Source organism: Hypanus sabinus, chromosome 9, assembly GCF_030144855.1.
Source record: "Hypanus sabinus isolate sHypSab1 chromosome 9, sHypSab1.hap1, whole genome shotgun sequence".
NCBI lineage: Eukaryota > Metazoa > Chordata > Chondrichthyes > Myliobatiformes > Dasyatidae > Hypanus > Hypanus sabinus.
The window spans coordinates 93,227,384-93,255,183 of NC_082714.1; the positions used below are offsets into that span (position 1 = coordinate 93,227,384).

At 43.1% G+C, this 27,800-nt stretch overlaps 2 protein-coding genes across 2 annotated transcripts; one reads left to right on the forward strand and one right to left on the reverse strand.

Annotated features, from left to right (window-relative positions):
* Nucleotides 1-6,994: 6,994 nt before the first annotated feature.
* On the reverse strand, nt 6,995-23,094 carry LOC132400075 (uncharacterized). Its single transcript, XM_059981158.1, has 6 exons — nt 23,003-23,094; nt 16,182-16,235; nt 11,001-11,230; nt 9,999-10,316; nt 9,595-9,915; nt 6,995-7,062 (listed from the first exon to the last, which is right to left on the reverse strand). The coding sequence occupies exons 1-6, from the start codon at nt 23,092-23,094 to the stop codon at nt 6,995-6,997; spliced, it is 1,083 nt and encodes a 360-aa protein (XP_059837141.1).
* A 145-nt stretch (nt 23,095-23,239) lies between these two features.
* Nucleotides 23,240-27,593, forward strand: LOC132400076 (immunoglobulin lambda-1 light chain-like). Its single transcript, XM_059981160.1, has 3 exons — nt 23,240-23,300; nt 25,242-25,592; nt 27,265-27,593. The coding sequence occupies exons 1-3, from the start codon at nt 23,240-23,242 to the stop codon at nt 27,591-27,593; spliced, it is 741 nt and encodes a 246-aa protein (XP_059837143.1).
* Nucleotides 27,594-27,800: the final 207 nt, after the last annotated feature.

Sequence of the window (27,800 nt, forward strand, 5' to 3'; positions counted from 1 at the left end):
TGAAGAAGCAGGTTATTTCAATTGTTAAGTACTCTTGACACATGACAGTGGTACCCTTGTCACGTGACTGGGGTTGAAGCTATACTGGACTTGAGGTAATGTTCTTGTGATGGTGGAGTGATGTCATTTTCCCGCCAGTAGAGATCATGTGACAGGTTTTTTTTACCGGTTATAAAAGGAAGACCCCACCCTGTGAGGAGGGGCAGCTCGTGGCTGGATTTGCCATGTTGACTTCATGCCACTGCCTGATTTACTGTGATGACGCAGTTTAGTTGAAGGATGAAGTTTTTATCTAATGCCTAAAGTTTAAAAGGTCATTGCCAGCAGTTTATTTACAATACTGCTAGTTGAGAATCAGTGGAGAGTGAAGATCAGAGTTCGGGAGTTAAAGATCGAGGAGAATCGATTTTCGACGGTGAAACGGATTCGACCTTGTTTAATCCTTATTCGGAAGGAATTCGTTGACTGTTCTCGTGTTAAACTCTGTGGGATAGCAGAAGATTGAGGAAAGTGTGATAAAGGAAAGGTCAGTGCCTTTTCAGTCGTTTCGTTTCGTAAATTCTTCGTGGGAAATGTTCGACGTCGGGGACTGAAGCAAGACGACGTGAAAGAGAATTTAAATCGTCTTAAAAGTCTCTCCTTTAAATGGACTGTGAGCATTTTTAACTTTTGGCAATACTACTTTAAATAACTGTTTTTGCAACATCGCTTTAAGAACTGTTTGAGCTGCATCGCTTTAAGAACTGTTCAGGTTGCCGCACAGCAGCTGATTTCCGGTTATGTTAGTGTTTGTTTACTTTTGGAGGGTTTGTTTTCAGTCTTTAATAAACGTGTTGTTTGTTATATATACCTTTGCCTAACTCATATATTTATTGTTGCCTGAATACGTAACACAATGGTATGGCAACCAAAAATTAACCAATATTCCAGATGCGGAACCCTCAATACCACGTTCTCCATGCCCCGTCTGCTAAAGGTAAGCACGTCTTTATTCAGTATCTGCAGGTATCTCACTGTCGGGCTGTCAGACTTTAATAACTTCTATAGATGCAAGCTGGACAATATTCTGATTAGTTCCATCACTGCATCGCCTAAAAACACCAATACTCTTGAACAGAAAAGCCTTGGAGAATTAGTGAGCACATCCCAGTACAATACTGGAAATGTCCTCTCCACCAGTGAACACAGGAGGGCGGTCCAGGAAAAAAGCCTCCATCATGAACAACCCGACCACCCAAGTCATGCTTTCTTCTGGCTTTGGAATGAGGTATAGAAATCTCGGGTCCCACACCTCCAGGTCCATGAACAACTCTTTCCCCTCAACCATTAGGGTCATGAATCCATGTTCTAAGCTGATTTCCCCACCTATGGACTCAACGTCAAGGACTCGACAACTCAATTTTTCAAAATTATTGACATACCTGTTTACTGTTCTTTTTGTGTGGGGCAATAGGTTTTCTTTTGCACATTGGTTGTTTGCCCGTCTTTGTCTGTGTGCAGTTTTAGATTGATTCTATTGTGTTGCCATTACGTTCTGTGAATTCCCGGATGAAGGTCAACCTCAGGGCGGTATATAGTAACATGTCTGTGCTTTGTTAATAAATTTACTTTGAACTTTGTATTTAGAACTGTGTTGACACATACATAGAATTATGGCTTGCGCTCCAATGTCTATTTTACAACACCAGACACCAACCTCAACCCCGGGCCGAGTTACATACTATGGAAATTCTGCACTGTCTTTTTGTTAGAACAAAGAAGCGGGTACGACAAATCATTGTGGACACAACTCACCCACTCACACCACTCAAAACTCACTGCCTTTGAAAATGCTCGTCCTAGAAAGCGCTGTATAGTTATTAAAACAAAAAACCTCGCACTATCTTAAAAGTCTCCTCCACCCAGGTATTTAATCCAGTATACCATTCTAGTTAGCCCCGCCCCATCAGTCTATTACCGCCATCAAGCATTGCAGACCTTTAAGCAACTATTTTTAATGCCGTTTATATCGTATTTTGTGCTGAAATATTGGGAGATCCACATCGCTGTGTGCCTCCGAAATCTTCCGTGTTTCATCTTGTACCTCACTTCCTTCAATGTTACATTTTCTACCTGAATGGCCAATTTCAGATTTACCCGTGCTGCACTGCATTTGATACTTATTTGTCCATTTGTTTAAACTACCATTAACAGTCTTGGCCTCTTTATGACCCTTTCAGAACTTAGTTTTCTAACTGTCTTCGAGTCCTGAACAAGTTGTGAAGCACTTGCCCACGTCCTTTACATTAATCGTAGCAAGATGATGTTTCAACACTAGTCGCAATGGTACCATATTTGCGACGTTTATTTTTTTGAACTACAACCAAAGTGTGTCTGCTTCCCAACATCCACAACTTAATTCACCACTCCTCTTAAAAAGACCATGTCCATCATCCCCTGTGAACGCAACAGTTCTTTTAGAACAGTGAAGAGGATGAATTTCTTTAGCCAGAGTTTGATAGGTTCTTGATTAGGAAGGGTTAAAAAGCTTACGAGGAGGAGGTTGCAGAATATAGTTGAAAGGGATAATAAATTAGCCATGATGGAATGGCGAAGAAGACTTAATGAGCCGAATGAACTAATTATGCTCCTATGTCTTTTGATCTTATGGTATTATCCTTGCTTCTTCACCTCACTCACCAATCCCGATTCGGAAGATCTCTTGCGGTATCTTTTCACCACCTAAGTGAATCAGAATTTAATAATACTGCGGAAGATTGTTGATTGGAAGAACGGTCTCCTTTTGTCCCGTGACATTCTTGCGATGCTCTTCGTTTTCTTTCGGAATCTACCTACTCTAATTGATTTTTAACGTGGGCTCTATAATGAGAGGGCAGGTGGAAGAGAGGATTTTGCTATGCGGTTTTGACATGTAGCAGGTCTGTACTGGTAAGGGCTGTCAGTGACAGTTCCAGTCATCAGTCGATGGTCTTCTGAGGGCTCCCGGAAGTCATGCCCAAGAAGTTGGCAATCCGTTACAGATGAGATTTATGACTTTCCTGTTGTCTGGGAAAAAACGTCAACGAAACAACTGTAAATAATTTCAAAATACCGAGTTGAAAAACTTCCAGCTCTTCTCAATATACCAGCTTCCGGGAGCACCAACTCGTGACACTGAAACAATTTCTCCTAGGCTTTTACAAAACACATTCCAAGAGGAATATTCAATCCTATTTTACAGAAGCCAATTATTATGTTTTTCTGTTTTTTTTTAATCTTGATTTTTAAATTGTGGTTAAGAGAGTTTTGGTTTTCTTAAACTGACACATTTAATTTCACTTTCTACCTATGTCGGAAAATTTAGTTTGATCTAATTCAAGATTGTATCGCTTACAATGTGCAATAAAACAGATTGGACAAGGAGAATGCTGTGTATTTTCGATTCCATGCTTTGCGGTCAAGAAATGCAGAAGAGGCTTGACCCAAAGCAGAGCCGGGGAGATGATTCATTGGTGAAAAATAACTTTAATAAAAGACCGCAAAATAACAAGCTACGAAGAACAACAACAGGCTGCAGGTTAAGAGTCTCGAAAGAGCAGCAGGTGAATCCAAATAGCTGAGTGGAAACTGGGAGGTACTTGCATGTGAAAGTTGAAAGGTGTCAGTGTCCACGGTGTCATGGTTTACGCTGTTTATCACAAATTAAACTTTTGGCATAAAGTTCCCGGAATTACGAAATGGACTGTATAAGACCGCATAGCTTCAATCGGCAAGGCCACTGCAATTGACATAACTTCTTCTCATTTCTATCATCAAAGAGAAGTTACAGGTGCCTGAAGACACGCACATCGTTTCAGGAACAGACTCCTCCCCTCTACCATCAGATTTCTGAATGTACAATGAACCCATTACACTACCTCAGATTTTTTCCTGTTTTTATACCAATTATTTTATTTAAGTTTTATATCTACTTCTTACTACAATGTTTAGTTTTTTATTATTATGTATTGCAGTTTTCTGCTGCCTCATATCAACGAATTTCACGAAATATATAAATTATATTAAACCTGATTCAGATTCTGAATCTCAAGACTGGGCCAATTCAGGTTGCCGAGTGACCTCCAATGTGCGGAGGTCAGAGGACCCATCAAGGAGGAGAGCAGAAGCGGGGCTGGGGTGGCGGGAGGTAAGGGGAGAATGGGCGGGGGAACGGAGTGTCTGAAACCACCACTATTAATACACTTACGGCATTGGTTTGGTCTCCAATTTTGGTGGGGACTTTCTGCTTAAGAAGGCCCCGAGTCAAATACTTAGATAATGAAACATTCGGGAAGAATCAGACGAAACCCAGATTTGATTGCCGTCAGCAGATACACTGCTTTAGACCTAAAAAAATTGCCACTCTTATGATAAGTGTGGGATGATTTAGCTCAAGTTCAACGTACTGTTATTCAACCGTACACATGTATGCAGCCAAATGAAAAGTCGCTCCTTCAGGAGAAAGCGTACAACACAGGACATATACCTCCCACACAACACAGAAAATAATATTACCACAAATAAAAATAAGTTCCAGTAGACTGACATTTAGCCAATCTTCACTTCATCAGCCCAAATGCTTTGCGATGTAGTTTCCCTTCAGCCGAGGCTCAGTGAGGTTCTGATGAGACAATGGCATCATGTATGAAATTGAAGATGGAGTTATTGGAAATTCATATCGTTTGTGCCGTTTTCTCCAGGTGGAACTAAGTTATAAGAACGGCGTGAGGAGGCCATTCGGACTGATTCGTCTACCGACAGTTAATCAAAAAAGTTCAGCATCAGATTTTAACGAAACAATTTTTCGATGTTCTTTGCCGTTTCCTCGAGAGAATCTCACATTTCTTCTGGACTCTGATACAATGAATTGCATAACGCCACTCCTAAACTTTGGCCCAGCATCCTCCTGTTCGAGGCTCCCTGACTACTGCAACTAACATCCTAAAAACTAATCATATCACTCTTTATTCTTCTAAGACCATGGCTGGTCCTTCCACCACCTGCCCACCCCTTAAATCTACGCCCTGACCTACTCCCCGAAACCTTTGATGCCACGACCGAACAATAACCTATTAATCTCCGCCTTAAATACACCCAACGACACGGCCATAGCCGTCCCTGATAACAAATTCCGCAAATTCAGCACCCCTGGCTAAAGAAATTCTTCGCATCTCTTTTAAATGGATGGTCTTCTATCCTGAAGCAGTGCCCTCTTGTCCTAGGCTCCCTCATCAAGGCAAACATCCTTCCCATATCTACCATGTCTAGGCCTTTCGACAATCAAAAGGCTTTAATGAGATCCCCTCCGCTCATCCTTCTAAATCCAGCGAGTACGGGTCCAGTGCCATCAAACGTTCCTCATACGAGAATCCTGTCATTCACAGAATCATCCTTGTGAGCCTCCTCTGAACCCTCTCCATTGCCATCACATCCTTTCTTAGATAAGGAGCCCAAAACTGTTCACAATACTCAAGATGAGACCTCACCTGTGCCTTTTCAGGCCTCAGCATTACATCCCTGCAACGTTATTTCCAAAAATTAAAAGGGAACCGGAAGATCAGACTGAAACTTTAAACCCAGTTTGAGGAATGTTTCTTGTAAAGCATCTCATGTAGTCTTTGGTCAGATTACACTTGGTGTATTGTGAGCAGTTTCGAGACCCTTATCTAGGAAATAATGTGCTGACATTGGAGAGGATCCAGAGAAACGTTGACGAGAATGATTCCCGGAATGAAATGATGAACGTATGAGGATCGTTTGATGGCTGGTGTTTAGGAGAACGAAGTGGGGTGGGGGATCTCAGTGAAATAGACTGAACAATGAAATGTCCCGATAGAGCTGACGTGCAGATGTTGTTTCCTATAGTGGGAAAGTCTAAAACCAAAGGCACAGCGTCGGAATAGAGGGACGTCCCATTAGAATAGAGGTGATTAGTACTACTTTATCGAGAGGGTGGTGAATCTGTGGAATTCATTGCCACGGACGATTGAGGAGGCATATTTAACGGTGTTTTACTGGATTTTGATTAGTGAGGATGTCAAGGTCTACGGGGAGAATGTAGAATAATGGCGCTGTGAGAGGGATAATAAATTGGTCATAATGGAATAGTGGAGCAATCTCGCTGGACCTGTGCCATGTGGTCTTATGGTTTTTGGTTTAAAACATCGCTGTTTTTCCTCTCAGGCCAAAGATCTCTTGATCAAATGCGGGCGTTTAACTTCTCTTTATGCCTCGGTTGTTGTCCAAATTCATTGTCAAGATTTATTGTTACTTCGATCCGATGCAGCATAAAAACTCAATGGAAACACAAAGAAGTACAATAAATATAAAGTCAATCCTACAAGACGCAATGTACAATAACTGAGCTGCAGCCTAAGTTGAAACCAGAGGCGGAATAACCCCGAAAGTGACCATTGATTAACGCAATACAGTTTCTTTTAAAAATTATCTTAGAATATATTTAATTTATACAAAGGAACATTCATCAGAGACTTACGCAAACTTTGCAAAAAGACACTGTTTTAAACTTAAGGTTAGGAATATGTCAGAATCACGACATCAATGTTAGTCCAACATTCTATTCACGTATCAAATGAGCCCGCACAAATCTTGTCAATCCAGCAGCGTCAGATGATTCGTTCAGTAGGTTTTGGTGTGACCCCAGGTTCGGTCCATTTCTTCGTAACCCTTCAATCAGATTCTCATCTGCGGGGTGAGGATGATGCAGCGAACTCGAGAGAGGCTTGGGACTGGAATATATAGCAAACAATGGCAATCAAAGATATCGCACAGCATGATCTACCATTTTTCAACAGTCACGACTGTTTCAAACTTCCTCCGCGAGATAAACCCTTAAACAACTGCAGCAGATTAGTAAAGTACGGCTTTCTCTTCATAATTTCCTGGTGACTCCGTTTAAACCCATCATTATTTTTTCCCCAATCCGAAAAATCAAATTGGTGAATCTTACAACGGGTTACATCACCATACGTACCTGAGCCACAGTGTCGTGTACTTGGTGCGTCGCCAATTGACGATGGGTTCCTGTGCAATGAAAAAACACGAATTGGAACAATTATTTGGTCTGGCGAATTTATAATTATTTGCAGAAATGTCCTATGCCAGCAATCCAAGCATGACAGTAGTCCCCAATAAATCAGCTGTCGGTCTATGCTAATTATTTCAAATTCATTAAAGCTTCTCAAATGCATTGCGAGTTTCTTATTCATTTCCAAATATGACAGTAACCCCCAACTCGAAAATATTTCTCAGATACACAATCAGCTCTGTCATGGAATCCCATGTGCCAGGCAGGTGCTATACCTGCAAGCTACCGGAGGGAAAGAGGGCCTTACACCTCCTTTGGTCGAGACGAACCTCCACCGGTCCACCCAAAGTAAAAATATAACAACGGGAGTAACGTATTCATTTGGTGTAATATCTTTGTCAGAAACAGATCCGGAAAATTTTCAAGGAAAAATGACAATTATTAGAAAACACTTCGTATGCTTGAACGTACTTAGATTAATACTACCTGGACAGAATGAGGAACAGGAATAACAGATATTACAAATCTAAACAGCAGTTAGATAAAACTTTTAAGAATATATTTTTGTCAACGAAAACAGGGGTCAGCATCTACACTAGCATATGCAATACTGATAAGTAGTTTTGGGTGCATTACTAAACTTCAATGAAAGCACAACTCAGGAAAATGAAGGAATTATCATCACAGAAGAAAAGGGGAGCCAATAGAAGTGCATAACCCTCCATGGAAGACATCCCATTATCGGAGCAGACTAGATGTCGACAAGGAAATGTCGAATGCCTGGCTCAGAGTTGAGGAACTCTTCCTTGTGGCAAGACAGGGCCAGGTGGGTTACACAAAAACATCAAAAATATATTGTAAAAGACCAACAAATTCAAGACGATAAATTCAGAAAATGCCCGAAAAAACGGAAACAATCTAACATTCTGCAGGATACTGCAGCAATTTAAATCAATCTGATTACTTAGCCAGGCACAACTCATAAAATCCGAACTCATAAAAGACACTATACCTTACTCTAAATATAAGCCTAATTCAGTCTTAGATTCAGTGTCCGACAAATAATATTATGACCGATGCATTATCACTGATAAGGGCGATTTATAATAGCTCCCTGGATTTTATATTGCAAAAAAAAACAAGAAAGAACTCCGTACTTAATGAACACAGCCATTCCAAACACTCGCAATAAAGAGAAATCACAAAGTGAAAATCACCAGGTATGTGCGGAATTAAAAGAGGAAATTGAAAGTGTATAGAACATGAACAGGGCATACGTTGTCCTCAGAGTGATATCCACAACTTGTATTTCCCCAAATTCTCTTCACGGTTAGATTAACCTTCCGAGGGCGACAATAATAAACACCCCTACAATAGTACAAAATTCGTAGTAATTGAGGCTATGCTTGGCTATGTCCATACTTCAGGTTTTACGAGATTGATCCAGGGAACAAAGATAAATATTCATTAAGAATAATAATATGAGCAACATACACAAAGACACCACTGATGGCGGGATTGAGACCTCAGATCCCTACCTTCTGAGATTTCAGTCCAGCTCCCCGCCACAACTCCTTCTAAACCCATTGGCAGCAATTATTACACAGAATCTTGAAGCAGGGACCACAGCAACTGTTAATAGTTATATGGATATTTCTGGGGAAAGCCAAACCTCACCTGATCCGCGCTCTTTAGAGATCCAAATAATAATTAGGATAACCAGGAAGACAAGGATCCCAAGACGCATCACTGTGGGATGAAACCAGCCTAGAGAAAGAAAATTGTTGTTTGGTGAAATCGTGGTTTCCAAGAACACTTTATTCGAGCTTTCATTTGGTTGTATGGTTTTACACATATGACTGGTTTTACACCAGTGGATGCTCTCTTAAATATTTATTTATAAGTCTTTACTCTAATAATTTTAGGAAGTTTTTGACTTGTGTTGCATTTCGTGCACTGACCAGCACTCTACAACAAATTCCCAATACGTGTAAATGTATATGGTGAGCAAGTTCGATCTTTGATCCTGAAACTATAATGTACGTCCAGAAACCCATGGCAACGTTAACCAAAACACGAATCAAAGAACGAAATAACACTTGAAATAAGACTTGAATGAAATAAGCCATACGGCTTCTCAGACCGTTTCTCCGCTTTGCCTCGCCGCCACTTTGACCCTTCCAAACATTTCACCACTTTACTATCCCAACGTGGAAAGACAGCGCCTTTCTTTCATCGTTGGCGTGTCCAATTTCTGGAAGCCTCTCCCGACCCTACTGTGAGATCATCACGGACATCAAAGGGTTAAGAAGGAGTTTCACCCCCAGCTGTTACAAGGCCAGCCAATGGTGTAGGTAAGCAGATTGTTAAAAGCGAATAAATACAAATTAATGTTGACTGTGAGTTATTCCAACAGACATAAGATCATAATACATATGAGTAAAATTAGGCCGTTCGGCCCAACGAGTCTGTTCCGCCATTCCACCACAGATGAGTATCAATACTTCATGTACAAAACATAACCTCACCTTGATCTGGTTCAATGGTGATATGGGACACGCTCTTGATTATCATCTTTCCCGCACCACCGAGCTGTGCGATACAGGTACAGACTCCGCCGCTCCTCCAGGTTTCCACTGGGACTGGCATCTGACTTCTAACACTATAACTCAGGTCAGGGTCAAGCGTGCCGGTATCGCTCCATCCTTCCATGATCTCTCCGGAAATGTTCCAGTAAATGACAATATGGATGGAAGAAAGGCCGCCGACCAGACACACCAGGGGAACCGACCCGTTCCTCTCAGACAGTGGGACAAATACCAGGATGTAGGTCCGGTTGGTGGAGCTGTCTGGACAGAGATTGGAACACCGTTAACCGCAGCTTCTCATGAAGTAGATGGCGGGGTATAATCCCACTGTCGAGTTCTCTTACCTCCAACCAGGAGTGTGGGTCCCTTCGCAAGCAGCAAATCCCTTCGAGAACAGTAGTAGGAACCCGAATCCTCCACACCGACGTCCCGAATTTCCAGCACTGATGTGCGATCGCCAGAGACTTTTTTGTAAGTCGTCCTACAGCCGGTCTTTCGGCAGTCCGTGGATTTGATCTCTACCGGGGGTTCGTCCGCACGCTGTTGGTACCACAACACATTGCTTGCGACCTCCACTGGGTACGTGAGTTCACAGGAGAGTTCAACCGGCTGACCGACATGTGCAGTGACTACAGCCGGACTCTCAGAAAACGGCTTGGGTTCTGCAACTGGAGTTATTATCAGTTAATTAAAACTATCTACTACAGAATCAAATGAAGTCGGATTGAGCACATTGCCCGTAGCTTAAGATGCACCGTCATTTTAGGTTGTAATTATTGGCTAAGGTATCTTAACACATCTAACGTCGACCAGAAGGAAAATATACGTTAACTAGGTCAAATTTTTAAGAGTTTTTCTTAATTCATTTACAGGATGTGCAGCCGGCAAAGTTAGATTGTCCACTATTCCGTAGGTGACCTTAAATCGAGAAGTTTTGTGGCCATTTAAGGCAGGGCTCGCCAAACATTCTGGATCTGGTTTGGCGTTACATGCGGGCACAGGGAACCAGTGCGCCAGATACGCATCACCAATAGAAAATGAGCGAGACTTAGCGAGAAACTTATTTAGAATTTATTTAGGTAGTTTTAGAATCAGCATTGATGAGATTGTAGCTTTGTAACCCAGATTTATATTATTCACTAAAATTTATTTCCCCACTTTCGTGGGATGTTTTGATGTCGAGTGCGGGGCGAGGGTCGTGTGGTAATTTAATCTCCATCATTGACCCTCTTTTATAACCAAACAACATTTCCACTGGGATAACAAACTCCTTACAGACGTAGGGCCCGTTTCTCCCTACATTTCGGGCGATCTTGTTTGGAAGTTCTCAAGGCTGACTCACTCACCGCAAACACGAAACATCTGAATAGTAACGAACAGAGTCAATGCTTCCATCAACATCTGGACTCGGGTCGGTAGTCGGCAGCTCTGTGCTCGACTCTCAGGAGTCGGACTGATTTCAGTCGCGGGTCTGTGCAGCCTCTCAGAGGCAGTGGACACTGCTTGGTGCCGAGATCCGGGGCGGGGCCTGTACATCCAACCTGCGCCTTGTGCGTATTGCACCAGGTTATCACGTCTGTTCGTCACAAGATCAAACAGCTTTGGAGAAGTGTTCAGAAGGTCCGTCAAACAGAGCATGGTTTGACCATGGCTTCCGGGATGTAGACATGTATATCTCTAACAAACCCGGCATTTATTTCCTGTTCATTAAATTTCGCAGAAGCTGGCGATAAGTCGACTGTGTACACTTACTGCAGCCCCTCCTGTAAAGGTACCAGAGACATTAGAACCAGGGACATTGACAGATGTACTATCCCGGATAATTCACATCAAGGACGGGAACCTGCAGAGGTTGGAGCTGTTTCGGAGGAGAACGGCAGTGAATTTTGATAGCAGTTCTTTACAATGGACAATGCCGAGTTCGCTTTGTCGGAACTGCACCAATAGAGACCAGCAGATAGTATTCCATTGCACTCGTGCCCTGTGTTAAGGTGGAAATTGATGGTGCTGTCAAAAAGTATTACTCGCTCTGCGATTCCAACCTCTGACCTGCTCTTGCAGTCTCTATATTCATAACAGCAAATGGCGTTTATAATTAATGGTGATTCCTGTAGCGTTGTTGCAATGCTGAGGTTTTGTAAGGCATTGGTCAGGCAGCAATTGCATTATTGTCAGTAGTTTTGGGCCCCTTATCTAAGGGAGGACGAAATTCCACTGGAGATGGTGTAGAGGAGGTTCACGAGAATGACTTTGGGAATGAAAGGGTTTGCATATGAAGAGCGTTTGATGACTCTGCTCATGTACTCGCAGGAGTTTAGAAAATGGTGGTGGTGGTTCTGGGGTGGGGGCATCTCTACAAAACCTATTAGATATTGAAAGGCCTATTCAGAATGGAGGTGGAGACGATGTTTCCAATTGTGGGACAGTCTAGGACCAGAGGGCAAAACCTTAAAATAGTATGACGTCCCTTCAGAACAGAGAGAAGGGGATTTTGTTTCGCCAGAGAATGGTGAATCTGTGAAACACAATTCCAGAGGCGGCTGTGGAGGCCCTGTATTTAAAGTGGAGATTGATAGGTTCTTGATTAGTAAGGGCATCAAAGGCTTCGGGGGAAAGGCAGGTTGAAAGGGAAATAAATCAGACATGATAGAATGGAAGGGCATGCTCGATGCGCTGAATCGCTGAATTCTGCTCCTATGTCACATGGCAACAGGATTACTCAGGATTCATTGAAGTGACATTAAATATCGATGCAGATCCTGTTGGAGGTGGTCAGTGTCCCAAGAGTATGTTCATCCGGTGTGATATTTTACTTATTTATTTAGGTGTGAACGTTGTTTATATTTCAATTCTCTGGTTCACAAAACGCAACATAGGACAGAGAATATTAGTTTAATTTCCATAAATATGCTTTTTGTCGGCTGCACTGCCTTCCAATGTGACATATAACATCAATGCTAAGAAGCTGGCCCGTGTGCAGCAGCTTCCAAACTACGACAACAGGAAACCCAAACAAAAGTTCTAGTTCGGTCACGTTTTCTATTTTAACTGTTAACTGCTGCTGCAACTGTTTACCAGTATTTGAAGCTTCGGAAGCTGAAATAAATTCATCGTGAGTGAGCCTGTCTGCGATTCCCACAATAACAGTTCACTGGACGTCTGTGCATTGAATTCAACATTCAATCTATTTCAGTCCTTGTGTCTCATCTCAAAGTCATCAGTTCTGAGAAGGGCCTCGGCCTGAAACGATAACTCTTGATCTTTGTCCAAAGAATCTGCCGGAGTTCTGAATTTCTCAACATTTGGTGATATCCTGGTTGCAATTCTTCTCCTTCTTAACCCCCACTGCATCATAGGCCTGACAGCATCTTTACAAAATCCTCTGTCCTGTGCCAGTCTTTCAGATTGACCCCAGGTGGAGCCCATCTTCGAAGATCTTTGCTCATTCATGGGAGTGGCCTTTGGAACTTCTGTTGGTTTACCTCTAGCGAAGTGGGTTTATTGGATAGGGTTGTTAGTCCCAGATCCACGCCTCAGTCTTTAGCAACCGGGCGTGAGGCCGCCCCTGCAGAAGTTCACTGGTGCTTCTGCTTTGCAGTAACTCATAAGAACATATGAGATAGAACCAGGAGTAGGCCATTTGGTACGTCGAAACTGCTCCGCCATTCAATAAAATCATGGCTGACCTGGCCATGGATTCATTCTCATTTTCCTGCCTTTTCACAATAACCCTTCATTCCCCTACTATGCAAAGTATATCCGACTTTGTCTTAAATATATTTACTGAGGTAGCCTCTATTGCTTGCTCCATGGGGCAGAGAATTCCACGACTCCTCTCCATTGCCTCCAAGACCAGCATATCTTTCCTCACCAATACCTTGTACAGTTGCAGCATAATCTCCCTATTCTTGAATGCAATCCCTCCATCAGGGCATACCAACATTCCATTTGCCTTCTTGATAGCCTGCTGCACCAGCAAACCAAACTTTTCTGATTTAGGTACAAATATTCCCAAGTCCCCTTTTACGTGCTGAAAGTTTTACCATTTCAATAATAGTCTGCTCTTTCGTTTTTCCTTCCAAAGATGATGACCTCGCATTTACCAAAATTGCACACCATCTTCCAGACCCTTGACCACTCACTTAACATTTCTGTATCTCTCTGCCGAATCTCACACAATTCAACGGACATCCTTTGAACACGCATCCGCACAATTCAACGGACCTACGTTCATTTTAGCCACCCATTTGGCTTTGTATAATTATATACCACTAAAATCCGTTTTTATATTTTGTGCGAGTTTATATTCATAACGTAGCCTCCCTTCCTTTATTGCTCGCTTAGTGGTTCTTGTTGCTTTTTAAAGTGTCCCCAATCTTCCAGTTTCCCACTAGTCTCGGCGACATTTCATGCACAAGCTTTTAATTTGTTGTCTTCTTTTATTTCCTTGGTTATCCAAGGCTGGCTCTCCCTTACTTTCCTTGCTTTTAACTGGAATATACTTTTGTTGAGCACCTCTCTGTTGAACTCGCTCTCACCTCTCTCCATGCCACCCATGCTATCTACTTCTGTTTCTTTCCTACTCGTGTGACCACCAAGTTTGGTATTAAATCCGCTGCGATTGTTCACCGCCTCGTGCGAGTTCCGCATTGTTCTGAATCTTAAAGTTTTACATATTTCCCCATTTCCACGTTAGGTTAATCAGGGATTATCCTCATGACCGGTTCCCCAACCCAGTCTTGCAGTCAGCCACTATTCTCATGTTTATCAAAAACACACGAGAATCAGCAGATGCTGGAAATCGGGAGCAACACAAACATAATGCTGGAGGAACTCATTAAGTCAGGTAGTATCTATAGAGATGTCCTGATGAAAGGACTGGGCCCGAAACATCGACTGTTCATTCCCCTTCATAGATACCGCCTGATCTGCTGGATTCGTTCAGCACTTTGTGTTTGTGTTGCTCACTCCCATCAAACTATTTGATAAAGTTGGTTTCCTCTTTGGAGTTTTTTGTTATTCGTTATCATCTCTAAGTACTGGTACCGCCCTGGTAAAACTCTTACTACGGTACCTTTTCCAAAGCCTGTAATATTGTGCAGATCAGAACCAGAGAGCTTCACGGAAATACATGTAACTTCCTTAATCTTCAGTGAACTGTTTTATTTTTGTGGAGAGTTGGGTGAGATGTATGGATCGGCTAAAGGGAGAATTCTTGGGATGGAAACATTATTAGCAATTCATTCTTTGATCCATGGAGGTTGATAATTACACCGGGGTTTACCCCCTTTAGACTGCACCTCACCAAATGCACTGATTTCATTCGCAATTTCATTTGGCACGCTAGCTTCCATATATTGAATAGTCATTTTATTATGTGTATCTATTAAGGTGTCCACTAAGTGTATGTTCGTGATCCTGAATTTTGAATCACCTTAGTATTCGACATGTTGTGCGTTCATAAACGCTGTTCTGCACACCACTGTTGAAACGCGTGGTTATTTGAGATATTGTCGCCTTTCTGTCAGCTTGAGCCAGTCTGGCTATTTTCCTCTAATCTCCCTCAGAAACAAGGTGTTGGCTCCCACAAATTTGCTGCGCACTCGATGTTTTTATTTGTTTTCATTTCCAGACTGCGATAACTCTAGAGACTGTTGTTTTTGAAAATCCTTGAAGATCATTAGTTTCGGAAAGATGTTATTAAATTGGAAAAATTGCAGAAAAGACTTACAAGGATGTTAGGAGTCGTGGGACGACTTACATGGGTACATTGGACAGGCCAGGACTTAATTCCTTAAAACGTGGGAGAAGTGATCTTCTCGTGGGCATAAAATCACGAAGTGCAGATATATAGTGAAAGTCTTTATTCACAGATTTAGGTAATCAAAGTGGGCATAGGTGTCAAGAGAAAGAGGAAAGAGGAGATGAACTTCAAGGGCAACCTTTTTACCCAAAGGGTGGTGTCTACCTGGATTTGGTTGAGACGGGTACAACGTAAACATAAAAAGACAGTTAAAGGTACATAAATCGGAATTGTTGATAGTGATATGTTTCAAGCACAGGCAAGTGGGACATACTGCTCCTTTCTTTGAAGAAGCAGGCCATCGTTTTCATGATGGAGGAATAGAGAGAAGGTGATGACACTTTTATGAATAACTGTGTATTGAAGAGGTATTGTCTAGGTAGCTGTGCGAGTCAGTGGGTTAATAACAGACATGAGTAGATAAGCTTGTCTCCAAAGATTGAGACTGAGAGATCGAAAAAGGAGAAAGCGGTGTCAGAAATATACTAGGTAACTTTGAAAGCAGCGAGGAAGCTGGAGGCGAAGTTGATGAGTTGCGTGCTCCCCAATCACGAAGTATGCCTTAATTAGTAGAAGACGACAAAATGTGATACCCCTTCAGGTGGCAAAGAAATAAACAGGCATTGAATCCCTGAAAGAATGTATCGAAGTGAAGGTTGACACCAGTCTAGAGCATGGCCCTTTTGGTAAACTCGGATTTTGTGGATGACCTCTTGGTGTTTACGTGGAATTCAGCAAGTCCTTGTCAAGGATCCGCATGGTAAGCTGGTTCGGAAGCCTGGAAAACACAAGGGCCAGCAGGAGTGTCGCAATTACGAAAATAACATAGTGTGGCATTGGATTGAGAGCGGTTGTGAAGCATCCTTTTACACGCTGGAGGAGTGCTACCAATGGTGTACAACAGGGAGACGTGCTACAATTGCTGGGCTATGATAACCATTTGGAAGAGAAAGTAGTTGGCATGCTTGGCATGTTGCACTTTGGGATGAAAGTACTTCAATAACTTCCGCGTCAAACTGCAGGAACCTGGGGAGTGTTGTAGAACAGAGAGACCGAGGGACGCCAGTGGCAAAATGAATGACGCTGAATCACGTTACGTCCAAACATATATCAATTCCAGCCTGGAATTTGGCGGGTATTAGACAGTGATATCTGTTTCCCACCCTCTCCACCATCGCTTAACCCCCACGCCACCACCCCCACCCCAACAGAGGAGACAGACTTTGCGTCCCTTTTGCTCTCAATTCAGCAATGTGTAATGTGATTGCCTCTCATTTCCCTAAACTTCAGGAGTTTGACGTCTCCTTCTCAGCCTCAAATGATAAGTAAATTTAGTATCAAAGTTCAAATACGTCATCATATACGTCTACGGGATTCATTTTCTTGCGGACATTCAGAGCAAATACAAAGAAGTGAAAAGCAATCAACGAACAACGGCAGGCAACGAAGAGGGACGATGAACCAATTTGCAAATCCACAAAATAATAATGAATAAAATAGCAATAAAGATTTAGAACATGAGTTACAGATCTTTTGAAAGTGTCCATAGATGGTGGAATCAGTTCAGTGTTGTTGTGAATGAAGTTGAGTGAAATTGATCCCTCTGTTTCAAGAGTCTGGTAGTAGAGGGTGATAACTGTCCCACAACTGCTCATAGTGCTGTGGGACCTCAGGCTCATGTACATCCTTATAGCAGCAATGTGAAGAGAGCAAGGCTTGCATAGTGGGGTTGGTGTGGAGTGGTCCTTGATGATGGTTGCTGCTTTCATGCGACTGCTCCGCTTTTGGTATTCTCAGTGGTGGGGAAGGCTTTACCCGTGATAGACTCGGCTCTTGTACGTCTTTCCGTTCAAGGGTACTGGTGTTTCCATAGCAGGCCTTGTATACAAGCCGTCAATTTGGACTCAATCGTGCATCTATAGAAGTTTGTATGAGTTTTAGATAAAAGTAGGGGCCCTGCCGTTACTTCTTTGTAATGGCGGTTGTGGGCTGGACCCTGGACAGAAATGAAAACATCTCTGATCCCCTGATGAGATCAATAAACTTTTCTTTGGTTTTGTTCAAATTATCAGTGAAAGATTGTTGATGTGGCACTATTCAGCCAGATCAGGCTATGTTTTTGAGTCAGTCCTCTCCCTAAGGGAAACAAAAGTTACCCGACCAACACGGAAAGTTAGATCCGAAGACCAGTGGTAGATATGATCAACAATCTGCCAGAGGTAGTGGCAGAGAGAAATAAAACTGGGCAGTTTAAAAGGCATCCGTGCAGATAGAGGCATATTAAAATTTTATGGTGACATTAGTTAAACGCATACAAATGGGATGACTTGGCCGGCATGGACAAGTTGGGCAGAAGGGCCATTTTCTGTGTTGTACAACTCATGAGGTCTGAAAGTCGCGGCAGCCACTGACAGGGAATTTGATTCATAGTTACTTGTCAGTGAGACTCAACAATATCCACTCCTCGGGCTTCTAATAAATATTGTTAATTGTAGGGACTGACATCTAAGGGCAAAGTATGTTTGAAGTTAGTATCAACGAATTTCGCTAATGATCAATTATATCACTCGCATGTTAATGACATCCAAGTACAGCAATCTGTGAGACAAATAATGTTGGCTTTTTCCAAGGAGTTTGAGGACGGGACGTTTTGTTTGAATGACAATTATTCAGTACAGGAAACAGGTCTGTCCTCGGATCGCATTGCCCCGGGCTGATCGTACTCTCTGGAGAGGAAAACTGACCCATAATGGCAGTCTGGGAAAGGGAAACCAAACAAGTTCGGCGAACTGAAAGGTGAATACATTGAAAGACAAGATACCGATTCGACTACAAAAATGATGCAAAATCTCTTTCCTTTGAATGGGCGATGTGGGAATAGGATGAACAACGATGACGTGACCCAATTCAGTCAGGGCCTGTCAATTTGCTTCCCAAAGGCCCCGTACATTTTTAGTCTCCGACCAGAGACCAGGATAGATGTTTGTGCACAGCATGATTCAGCGCTGCGGATATCCGCTGGGCAGTGCTGGGGTTATGACCATTTCAGATTTTGGATAATAACGAAGCAGGTGCGTGAGGTCCATGCGTGATCTTATATATTCCCCTGTGTGGTATTGAAGCACTTATTGGGTTCCTGAGGTTATGCTGCGGGTTGCTTCAGAGATGGAGAGAGATACCGAGCCCATGATCATCCTCCGGGCTATTCTCAAACCCTTATGGTCCTCAAGTAAGTTTTCCGTTCCCTATTCTCAAAGTTATACAGTACATTAACCCTATACACACACACACACACACACACACACACACACACGCACACTCCTCGCTCCTCTCGCTCTCCCTTCCTCTGCCTTTGTCTCCCTCTCCTCTCTTTACGTCTCCTCTGTATGTCCCCATCTCTCAAACACACTCTCTTCGCTCACATTCTTATCTTAGTCATTCTGCCTCACTTCCCAGTGCTTTTTCTTTCATCCCATCTCGCTCTTCCTTCTCGCTCTCACCGTCTCACCCTCTATCTCTTGTTTCCCATAACTCATTCTACCTCTCCCTCTGTCCCTCCTTTCATCACTTGTCACAACTAATTCCAGTTGTGCAAGCTTTTATTTTTTTAAGATTTAGTTTCAGAATGTGTCTCTTCCCGTTACTGCAGTTGCTCAGTTTGAGAGAATTTAAAAAAGTTCTGTCGTATCTCATCCACGCCCCCACTAACCGGCACTTAGTGACCTCGCGACCTGCACCACTTCACACACAGCACAGAAACAGCAGCAAATTTGTGTAACTGTCGCTAAATAAAGGCTGTGCAATCCCCAACCCTGTCCCCTTTGAGAAATGACGCGTTCCGCAGCTGCAGCAGTGCTGCTCACAACACAGAGAGTTTGACAATATCCATTTATCCATCCCATCCTCGACTCTTGACAGAAACTAAAAAAATCACGGTGCCCTGGAAGAGAAGATTGAAAGCCCCTGACTGAATGAGGGAGAGGTTAACTGGACTGACCAGTGTCCTGCGGTCAGGACGGGGTTGTGGGAGAATTACCATATCCCAGTTTATGAACGACACGTATTCAAACTTTAATCACCATCTCCAATGATCCAATAAGAGGTGATCGATAGAACAAGCCTTACACAACCCAAACTCCAGGATAACATTTCACAAATAAAAACAAGCCAAATGTTTCACAGTGGCGTTCTTTGATAAACGTTGATACCGTCTCACACAAGTAGAAATTTTAATTGGATGAAATTTCTTCTCATCTGTTACACAGTATCCAAAGATGATGGCAGAATGAAGGCTGGGTGGTGATGAATTAAATCATAGACAAGAGAAGAGAACTTTAATGTCCCACACGTGACTCACTGCTAATAACATCCTTCATCAGAGTGAGGATAGCATCAGAATCAGGTACAATATGACTGCCATATGTCGTGAAATTTGTTGTTTTGTGCTCCCGAGAGCTGAGGACCCGATTAAAATAAACATGGAATGTCATAAAGTAATGGAGCACGACAAAACCAAATCACACCTTTCGGCCCATCTAGTGTTTTCTGAAATATTAATATGGTTTGTCCCGTAATTCTGCGCCCGAACCATCAGCATCGATACCCCTTCCTCCACCCAAATTCCCCTTAAATGTTGAAATCGACCCTCATCCATCACAACCAATGGTAACTCTTTCTGTACTCTCACCATCCTTTGAGTGACGAAGTTTCTCCCGATGTTTCCTTTAAACATTCCAGCTTTTACCTTTATACAATTTTCTTTCCACTATGTCTCGGCCTTTCAACATGCGAAACGTTTCAATGAAATCCCGCCCCCCCCATCGTTCTGAATTCCAGCGAGAACAGACCCAGAGCCATTAATCCTTCATCGTATGATGACCTTTTCATTCCTGGAATCATCATTGTGAACCTCTTCTGGATCCTCTGCAATGCCGGCACATCTTTTCTAAGATGAAGGGCCCAGAATTGTTCGCAATATTCCCGTTGAGGCCTCACCAGTGCCTTATAAAGCCTCAGCATCACATCTGCGCTTTTGTATTCTGGACCTCTTGAAATGAATGCCAAAGTGGCATTTGTCTTTCTCATCACCTACTCAAACTGAAATTAATCCTTTGGAATGTTCTGCAGAAGGACTTCCAAGCCCGTCTGCATCTCAGATTCCTTGATTTTCTCCCCGTTCAGAAAATAGGCCGCACGTTTGTTTCTACTACCGAAGTGCATGGCCACGCATTTCCCAACGTTGTATTTCATTTGTCACGTTCTTGCCCATTCTCCTAACCTGTCTAAGTTCTTTGCTCAACACTACCTGTCCCTCCACCAATCTTCGTATCATCTGCAAACTTGGCAACAAAGCCATCTATTCCATCATCTAAATCAATTATATAGAGCATGAAACGAAGTTGTCCCAACACCGACCCCTGCTGAAAACTACTAGTCACTGGCAGCCAACCAGAAAAGGATGCTTTTATTCCCATTCGCTGCCTCCTACCAATAAGCCAATGCTCTAATCATGTTAGTAACTTTCCTGTAATACCATGGGCTCTTAACTTGGTAAACAGCTTCATTTGTGGCAACATGTCAAAGGCCTTCTGAAAGTCCAAATATACAACATCCACTGCATCTGCTTTATCCTACTTGTAATCTGAACGAATTCCAACAGGTCCGTCAGGTAAGATTCTCCCTGAAAGAAACGATGCTGATTTTGTACTATGTTCTCCTGTGTCACCAAGCAGTCCAGCACTTCATCCTTAACAATTGACTCCGACATCTTCCCAAACACTAAGGTCAGGCTAACTGGTCCATAATTTCCTTTCTACTGCCTTCCTCCTTTCTTAAAGAGTGGAGTAAGATCTGAAATTTTACAGCCGTCTGGTACCATGCCAGAGTCCAATTATTTTTAAAAGATCATATCTCATGCCTCCACAGTCTCTAACGCTATCTCTTTCAGAACACTAGTGTACAATTCCTCTGTTCCGGGTGACCTATGTACATTTAGCATCTTCTCTCTTCCTTCACACACTACAACATTACACACACTGCCAGCTTCTTCCACAGTGAAGACTGACGCAAGATTTCTCCTGCCGCATTTTCTAGCAGTCCTATATCCACTCCCATTTCTCTTTTATTTTTAACATACTTGAAAAAATGTTTATTGTCCACTTTGATATTATTTGCTAGCTTGCTTTCATGTTTCATCTTTTCACACTAATAATTTTTAGTTGCTCTCTGTAGGTTTTTTTAAAAAAACTTACCAATCCTTTATCTTCCCACTCATTGTTGCATTGTTGTATGCCCTTTCCTTTTCTTTTACAATAGCTTTGACATTTTTTTGTCAGCCACGCTTGCACTATTTTATCATTTGAGTATTTCTTCATTTTTGGAATACAAGTGTCCTGCACCTTCCTCATTTCCACCAGAGACACACATTATTGCTGCTCTACTGACATGCTTGCCAGCAGCTCCTTCCTGTTTACTTTGGTTAACTCCTCTCCCATACCACTGTAGTTCCCCTTACTTCATTGAAATACTTCTACTTCAGATTTTTCTTTTTTCAATTTGAACATAATTATACTGTGATGACTGTTTCCTCAAGGTTCTTTTACCTGAAGCTTCTTAATCGCCTCCAGTTCATTACATAACACCCAATCCAGTATAGCTGATCGAAAAATTGCTCTAAAATCTATCTTTTAGGCATTCAACGAACTCACTCTCTTGAGATTTATTCCCAACCTGCTTTTCCCAATTGACCTGCATGTTATAATCTCCCATAACTACTATAATCTTGCCCTTTCTATTTCCTGTTGTTAGGTGCGGTCCATCTCCCAGCTTCTGTTGGGACGCGTGTATATAAGTGCCATCAATGTCCTTTTACCCTTGCAATTCTATAACTCAACCCACAATGATTCAACATCTTCCGATCCTATGTCACATCTGATTTGATGCCGTTCTTCACCACCAGGGCCACACCACCTCCTCTGCCTACCTTCCTATCCATCCGATATAACTTGTAACCTTGTACATTCAGCTCCCAAGTTCAACCATCCTTCGGCCACGATTCACTGATGGCCACAACATCAAATCGGCAATCTGTAATATTTCAACAAGATCATCCACCTTACTTCTTCCATTATGCGCACTTAGATGGAACGCCCTGAGTACCGCATTTGCGATCTTTTCTGATTCGGCATCCCTAATGATTTGATACTCAGCCTGCTGGCTCTCAACTAAGTCCCATCACCTACGTGCCATTCCTGACAATCTTACTGCACGCTATCTTTACTTTTTTTTACCATTCGTCCTATCCGGAGTCCCTTCACAGCGGTTCCCACGAACTTGCCAAGTTAGTTTAAACCCTCCTCAACAGCCCTAAAACGCCTCTCCCCGATACTATTTGTTACCGACGGCTTCAGGAGCAACCCATCACTTTTGAACAAGTCATACCTCCCTCAGAAGTGATGCCAGTTATCCAAGAACTTGAAGCCTTGCCCGTTGCATCAGATTCTTATCAACGTATTTTCTACCAAATAGTCATGCTTTTACCCTCACTGGCGGGTGGCACAAGCAGCAATCCAGAAATCACTACTCAAGAAGTCCTGCTTCTCTGCCGAGCTCTCTCTCTTTTTATCTCCCTGAGTCATCCCTGACCCTCGTACCTGGGAGGTAACAAACCATCCGGGTGCCCCGTCCAAGACTCCAGAATCTCCTGTCTGTTCCCCTCTTTGTTGAGTTCCCTATCACTACCGCTTCTTTCTTCTCTATACTTCTCTTCTGCTCCACGGGCCCATGCTTAGTGCCCGTAACCCAGACGCCGTGGCATTCTGTCGGGTGATCATCCTCCACAAAAGTATCCAAAGCGGTATACTTGTTGTTGAGGGGAACGGCCACAAGGGTGCTCTGTCCTAATTGTCCATTTCCATTTCATCTGCAACATAGGGGTGACTATTTCTTTGTAACTTTGATCAATTATATCCTCGCACTCCTCACATTAAGGAAGTGTGGGAAACAGGGATAGAAAACGTGATCGGCAAATTTCTTTCTGATCTCTTGGTAATGGTGTCATAACATACGCAACGAACCGACTGACAATCAGCCGACGCGGTGCATGTTGATTATCAGCAGGCCACCTGTGAAGTGATTCGCAAGAGTTTTCTGAAGAAAGAAATCCAGTTGCTCCTAGTTTATATCCAATCACTTGCACAAGGGAACGGAGTGTAATATTGGCATGTTTGTTGATTAACAGGGTTATCAGGACACTGCAAAATGACTGAGTTGATGTTCACAGAGCAAAACAGGCAGGGATATGTTTGTTTGTATTTGCACAGTTTGACTTGTCTTAGTCTTCAGCTTTTCATTGTTTCCATTGTATTCCTTTATATGTACTGTGAATGCCCGCAAGTCAGGGTTGTGTATGATGAGTTACTGCACTTTGAGAGTAAATTTATTTTGAAATTTGTATTTTATAATCCTAAGCCTGTGATCACGATCTAACTATTAAGCCTCAATTTAATCAATCCAATGGTTTCTGATCAGCGGTACCTCCGCGATGTTGATGGCGACTGAAGGTCATGGAACGTCAGATCCTTTCCTGTTGACAGAGGTCATTGTTGGATCTAATGTAGTCAGACTGATGTTTGCTTCTACCAGCCTTGTCTGACTACTCTTGGAGTCTTGTTCCATGCCTCAGTATCTCACTGTCGGAAAATTACATGAATGGGGTTTCAGGTGAACGTTCTCGGACTTAAACGGCGACTGTCTATTTCCCGGCATAGATGCTGCCAGACCCGGTCAGTCCTTCAGCTCTTTCTGAGTTGCTCCAGATTCCAGCATCGGCAGCCGTTTGCATCACCGGTGCAATTATTACTAAACATCCCTAATTCCCATCTAATGATACCCGGAAGGTTCGCTGCCGAGAGGAGCACTCTTAATGCCCTCTGGCTGCGTTGATTGCGTTCCACTGCAACCCCTTTGCACAACCACTGACCCCAATGTCGGACGGTAAATTAAATTCTTCCCAGGCCCGCTTTAGAGACGAGAGAGAGAAAAAAAAATCACTTGTCGGTTGGGAGTTACGCATTTTAGCGGCAAACTTTATTCTCTGATAAGTAAAGCAGCGAGTTGTTTTCTGCAGGAATGACATATTTTCAAATGGGAACCGATGTATTGTCGAGGTAAGTTTGGGATGGCATAGAGGTTTTGTAGAAATTTGATGCGACCTTGAAAAGTTTTGTTCTTATTAGCCATTCTGAGCAGAGACGAGGTGCCGTGTGCAACCAGCAGCCACACCGATTGTTCTGGAGGGAAGCAGCCGAAACAATGTCTAAAATAGGTTTAGCCGGAGTATTCTTCAAAGTTCTAAACAGGCTTGGATATGTGATACAACTAAAGATGAAACAATCTTTAAATTAGGGGTTAAGGTTTTCAAAATCAGCAAGGTGACCATTAAAAGTTTCTGAAGGTTAGCAAGTCAATCTCCGCCCACATTCTATCCCTGGCGCCGCCCACTCATTTACATCCTAATTAATAAACGGACTCGGAGACTCTGAAACCTGAGCTGTTCCCGAAGTGTGCAGAACAGTGCATGGTTCGGTCGGAATTTTTGGGCGCTCGTTGTCTGCATCTGTCCGGAGGAATGTCCCCAGTGCTGCCTTTCTTGTGGGTTCTGCTGGTCCATTTACCAGGTGAGAGTCGGATTGGATTACTCTCGGATTATCCGTTAAAATTGTGATTAATGCTGATTTTTATTTCTCTCCAAGTAACCCAGCGGTTTTATTGTGTTTTATTGCAGATATCCTCGCGGCCGTCGTGCTCACTCAGACCCGAATGTCCGGACCTGTTTCGGCGGGACAAACCGTACGCTTAGAGTGTCGCATCCAGAACGATAATGTTGGAATTTACATGTCCTGGTACCGACAGCGCCGCGGGGAGAGACCAGAGTATGTGTTAGAACATTACCCAAGCAATAATATATATCATGGGCCAGGGATCACAGACCGTTTTCAACCATCCAGAGACACTTCCAGCAACAGTCAAATCCTGAGCATCAGCAGTTTGGGGCTCCTGGATTTCGCCGTCTATTACTGTGCAGCGTGGGAGAATGGGATTGTCTTCGGTCCAGGCACCATCCTGGATATTAAGAGTAAGTGACTCCCTCATTCTGCTGCAAACAATTCCTACTCCAGCCTCTTTCATTCCCCAGAACGGGATAAAATCCCGTCCAGGGAAGGCAGATTCCATCTGTCAGTCTGGCACAATAGGCCGTCGAGTCAACTCCAACAATCAAATTAATGACCGCTTGACTTGTGAACATTTTTTTGTTGTTGGATACTTCTGATCTACTTCAGCCGGTGTAGCAGAATTCAATACTTTCCGATATCCCTTCTCTTTAACACAATAGGCCCCGTGCATAGCATTATTGAATTGGTTTATTTTTGCTACTTTTCACAAGATGCAATGAGAAGTTTGTCTTGCATACTGTCCATAAAGATCACATGAGACAGTGCGTTGAGTTAAACACAGCTTAACGCAGAATAAAATTTAACAGCCAAAAAGGAAGTGTAGTGCAGGTAGATAAGTTGCAAGATCGTAACGAGGTAGTTGTGAGGTCAATCGTCCATCTTATCGTACCAGAGAACCATTCAATAGTCTTATTACAGCAGCCCCTTTGTAATGTCAAATTAAACCAATCCTTGCTGTTTCCACATACTCCATATCCCTCTATTCTCAGCACACTCACGTTTCCGCCTAACAGCTTCTTAAACGTCCCTGTTGTATCTGCCTCCTCCAGCTCATGCACCCTCCACTCTGTTTAAAAAAATAAAAATTCACCGAAATTCTCTCGGCTTAGATGCTGCCCACGGGAAAAAAATCTTGGCTGTCGATCCTATCGCTATCACACATACTGTCTTGAATAATGTTCACACCTCATTCGGGGAAATTATCGCAACAACAAGCATGACATTTACCCTTCCCTCTTCATTCACCACATCTGAGAACTTGTTTGTTGCCAAAATTCCATAACTTTTTTTGGATGCGATAAATCCTGGACCACAGGGCAGGATGTTGATCACTTCAGGTTAACGCAATTCGCAGTTTCTGATTAAGAACCGTATCATTATGATTATAGAAAACAGAGGAGAAAAAAGTCAGACTTAAAATAATACACACCGGGGAAGGTGCTGGGCAGACAACAGACTGGTCACAATGTCGAGCGGCAGTAGGCGGGTTAGTACGTGTTCGGAATGCAATCTGATTCTGAACGAGTCGTTTCGCCTTTTCCCGCTTCTCACCGATTCACAGACCATTTTTCCGTCACTTCCTCTTCAGCCACTGGGTACCGAGTCTTCGATATCCACTGAGCTTTCCCGAACTCGGGAGATCCCAAAGAGCCTTCTTAACATCATTAACTGAAAGTGTACCATTCTCAGTTATTGCCCTAAGAGTTCAAAATTTGTGGAGTTGTTGGAGAACAATAAGGAACTGGTCTCACTGGAGGGGTCAATCATTTGTGCACGGTTTGGGGAATTAGCGAAGAGATTGAGTAGTGTTGAAGTTATATTTTAACGCAATGCAGTACCGAGAGCAGAGTAGATTAAAAAACATTTTAAAAAAATAAATAATGTCACGTCGTCGACGCGCAAGGCTGCGAATAATCTAGACAACTCTTCACCCAAAGGTTTGCACCGGAGGGGTCAAATGTGACGTATACTGTGTCCCAATGCTTGTATTATTTTCGGCGCTGGTGCTTCCACCTTTAAACAGTCCATTAAATAATATTGTTTCTATATACCTCCTTCTCCTCTCTCACACAGGTAGCGAATCCCGGCAGCCCTCAGTTCTCCTGCTCCTCCCCTCTCAGGAGGAGACCGGCTCAGGTAGGGCCACTCTCTTCTGTCTGGTGAGTGGTTTTAAGCCGGGCTTGGTAGCGCTACGCTGGAGCGTGGATGGATTCGAGACGGAGAGCGGGATGACGACAGGCGCTGTGCCCCTGGACACCGACCAGACCTACAGGCTGAGCAGTTACCTGCGGGTTCCCGTCGCTGCCTGGAACAAGGGCTCGAGCTATTCCTGCAGCGTGAGTCACAGCTCGCTGAGCTCGCCGCTGCGCAACACCATCTCTTCGTCCGCCTGTGCGCAGTGAGAGTGTGCCGGCTGGCAGTACACGCGGATTGTTTGCTCTTGTTTAATGCTGCGAAGCAATGATTGGTTCTGTATAGCAGCCCATTGAAATTTAATTGTGTAGTAATGTTCGCTTATGGAAACAGGCAGAATGTTTAATGAATTCAGAACAGTTGGCAGTAATAACCCATCTTTTGCGACAGGTAATTTTATGTAGAATTGTCGCCAC